This window comes from Notamacropus eugenii, chromosome 2, assembly GCF_028372415.1.
Source record: "Notamacropus eugenii isolate mMacEug1 chromosome 2, mMacEug1.pri_v2, whole genome shotgun sequence".
NCBI classification, from domain to species: Eukaryota; Metazoa; Chordata; class Mammalia; order Diprotodontia; family Macropodidae; genus Notamacropus; species Notamacropus eugenii.
In genome coordinates this window covers 32,362,505-32,365,253 of record NC_092873.1, presented here as the reverse complement: position 1 = coordinate 32,365,253, position 2,749 = coordinate 32,362,505, and the positions used below count along the sequence as shown (strand labels likewise).

Sequence of the window (2,749 nt, the reverse complement as noted above, 5' to 3'; positions counted from 1 at the left end):
TCACTTTCCTCACGTTAAAATAGGGAGCATAAAGAACTATATGATCTCTAAGGCGTTTTTTGGATCTAATACTCTACAACTGTTTCTTCAATCATTTAGGGAAAGGAGTTCTAAAAACAGCAATTACCCAAAACACTTCTATGTAACGAACACTCTTCTTTAGCCAACATATATTTCAGAACTGGAAAGAACCTGAACATGTACTTCAGCCTGCTCACATTGTATTCATGAAAGTCAAAGTCCAGAGAGAGGAAATTATTTGCCCAAGGTTGTAAGACCTGAAAACAGAATGTGAACCTGGTCTGCTACTAGTCCTAATTTTAATTCTGCTAAACAATTCCACTTTCCACCTGGCCATTAAGATAATAATTTCTTTCTGCCTGAAGAGGAAGAATATTGGGCTCGGTAATAGTGTTGCTTGGGCCTAATCTCTGGCACATGTAGACTGACCCAAATTGCCTTTCCAAAAATAGTGAAGGAAAATTCCAAGTACACACAACTTAAGAAATGGTAAACTATTTTAGACAACTAAACACTGCGATTTATTTAGAAAGTTATTATCTGAAGAATTCTTTGCTTAAAGCGCCTTTAACATCTTTGTTCCTTAAGCTGTAGATCATAGGGTTCAACATTGGAATCACTGAAGTATAAAACACAGCCACCCTTTTCCCTCGTTCTACTGACTTCTCGGAGGGTGGTGTCAGGTACATGAAGAAAAGAGTTGCACAGAATATAGTAACAGCTGTCAGGTGGGACCCACAAGTAGAAAAGGCCTTACACCTGCTGTCTGCAGAACGAAGCCTGAAGATAGCTGGAAAAATATACAGATAGGATATGAGAATGATGAGCAGGGAAAAGGTGAGGTTAAACCCAGCAACAACAAACATAGAAAGTTCTTTGTTGTAAGTACTAGAACAAGCTAGTTTGATGAGAGGAGGGTCAGCACAGTAGAAATGGTTAATCTGATTGGGGCCACAGAATGATAAACTATAGGTCCACATGGTCTCCATGAGGCCTGTGAGGGAACCATAGACATAGGGCACTGAGATGAGAGAGATGAAGACAGTGGGAGACATCTTGCTGTCATAGAGCAGAGGATTACAGACAGCCATGTAGCGATCAAAGGCCATCACAGCCAGGATGTAGATTTCCACATGGAACAAAGCAATGAAAAGGTAACACTGCACCAAACAGGAAGAATAGGAGATGGTGGCCTTTTCCACTATGAAAGTCTCCAGCATTTTAGGACTCACATTGGAAAAGAAACAGAGGTCCACAAAAGACAAGTGACTCAGGAAAAAGTACATGAGTGTGTGAAGCCGGGAACTGATTCTCACTAGCACCATCATCCCAAGGTTGCTCACCACTGTGATGATGTAGATGGTTAGAAAGAGGACAAAGAACAGGACTTGAAGCTCTCGGGGATGGGTTAGTCCCAAGAGAATAAACTGGAGGTTTGTTGTGACATTCCCACTCATTTCTTCCCTATGAGGGAACTTCTTGACTTTGTACCTGGTAATGTAGAAGGGTCATTAAATGTGGACAATATTAAACACATTGAGTTATTTTACGTAAAATTAAGTAAAAATGTATTCTTTTTGAAAAGTGGATGCATTCCATTCTCTTCCTCTTAACTTTCACTGTTATTATGCTTTTATTTCCTCCATTTCCACAGAAAGTACCCCCTTGAGTAAACAAGGCAGCTTGAGGTGGCACCCCCTAAGATTGGAGACAGCAAGGGATAATTCATAGAATACTGGACATAAGAGGAAGCATGAACTAGGTGTGGACCCCACCTCTGGAAACAAAGGGGTCATGGAAACACGTTGTTTAACTCATTTTTACTCTTTTTTTTCTTAGTCTTTTTTCCTTCTGATCCTAATTATTATGGCTGTCAGGTACAGATGTAAATATTCTTAGAACCATGATTGACACATGTAATTAAGTGTATAATAGGCTGTAATTAGTGGCATATCACCATAATATCTTTATTTCTATTTTCTCTTTGTTCTTCTTTATATAGATTCTCTCTATTACACTCCTCCTACTCCAGTTCCTAAATTTTCTTATCGTATTTGCACATTTGTTAATGTGCACAATATCGTTGTACCATACTTATTCTCTTCATTTCAAATTAGGCATAATCTTTTAGAGACATATTCTAGCTCCAACAGCCATCCTGTCAAATCTATCATATAGAAGTTCAATTTAACTCTTTGCATTAGAGTTTTTGCTTCATCCTTAACTATTACCCATATCTGCAGCATTTGTCTTTCTTGCTTATGATCTCCAATTAATTATGGTTCACTTCTATTTAAGGAGCTTGATTGCTTAGTCTTTTCTGGCAACATCGTACTTGTATTGGAGTTACCTTCTTGAGATCTGGAAGTATCAGACACTTCCCTACCTGCACTAAAGAGAGAACAAAGCTTCAACGTATGTTATGACTCCATGATTTCCATGGAGTTTGTTATTAACTGGGCAATTCCCCATTTAAAGAAATAAAATAAAATAATTTGTTCCAGATAAGAGATACCTCCACTGACCTTTAGAATTTGTCATTAAAACTTCGACTTTATAAGCCATAATTTTGTGTTCAGTCCTCAAGAGAAAAGAGATGAGGAAGCTTGTTCCCAACAATAGAAAACAGATTAGGAAATTGAACTGTAATGACAATGAGTCTTGCAAAGGTGGTTTACAGACAAATCATCTGACTACAAATCTGTTTCTCTCTGAACCTTTGTCTCTC

General features: G+C 38.2%; 1 protein-coding gene across 1 annotated transcript; it reads right to left on the bottom strand.

Moving 5' to 3' along the window:
• Positions 1-557: 557 nt before the first annotated feature.
• Positions 558-1,478, bottom strand: LOC140523444 (olfactory receptor 5M8-like). Its single transcript, XM_072638310.1, has one exon. It carries the CDS (start codon positions 1,476-1,478, stop codon positions 558-560), a length of 921 nt encoding a protein of 306 aa, XP_072494411.1.
• Positions 1,479-2,749: the final 1,271 nt, after the last annotated feature.

Bases quoted from the DNA above. Each gene is read 5' to 3' on its own strand.
- LOC140523444 (XM_072638310.1), bottom strand. From the start codon at position 1,478: ATGAGTGGGAATGTCACAACAAACCTCCAGTTTATTCTCTTGGGACTA.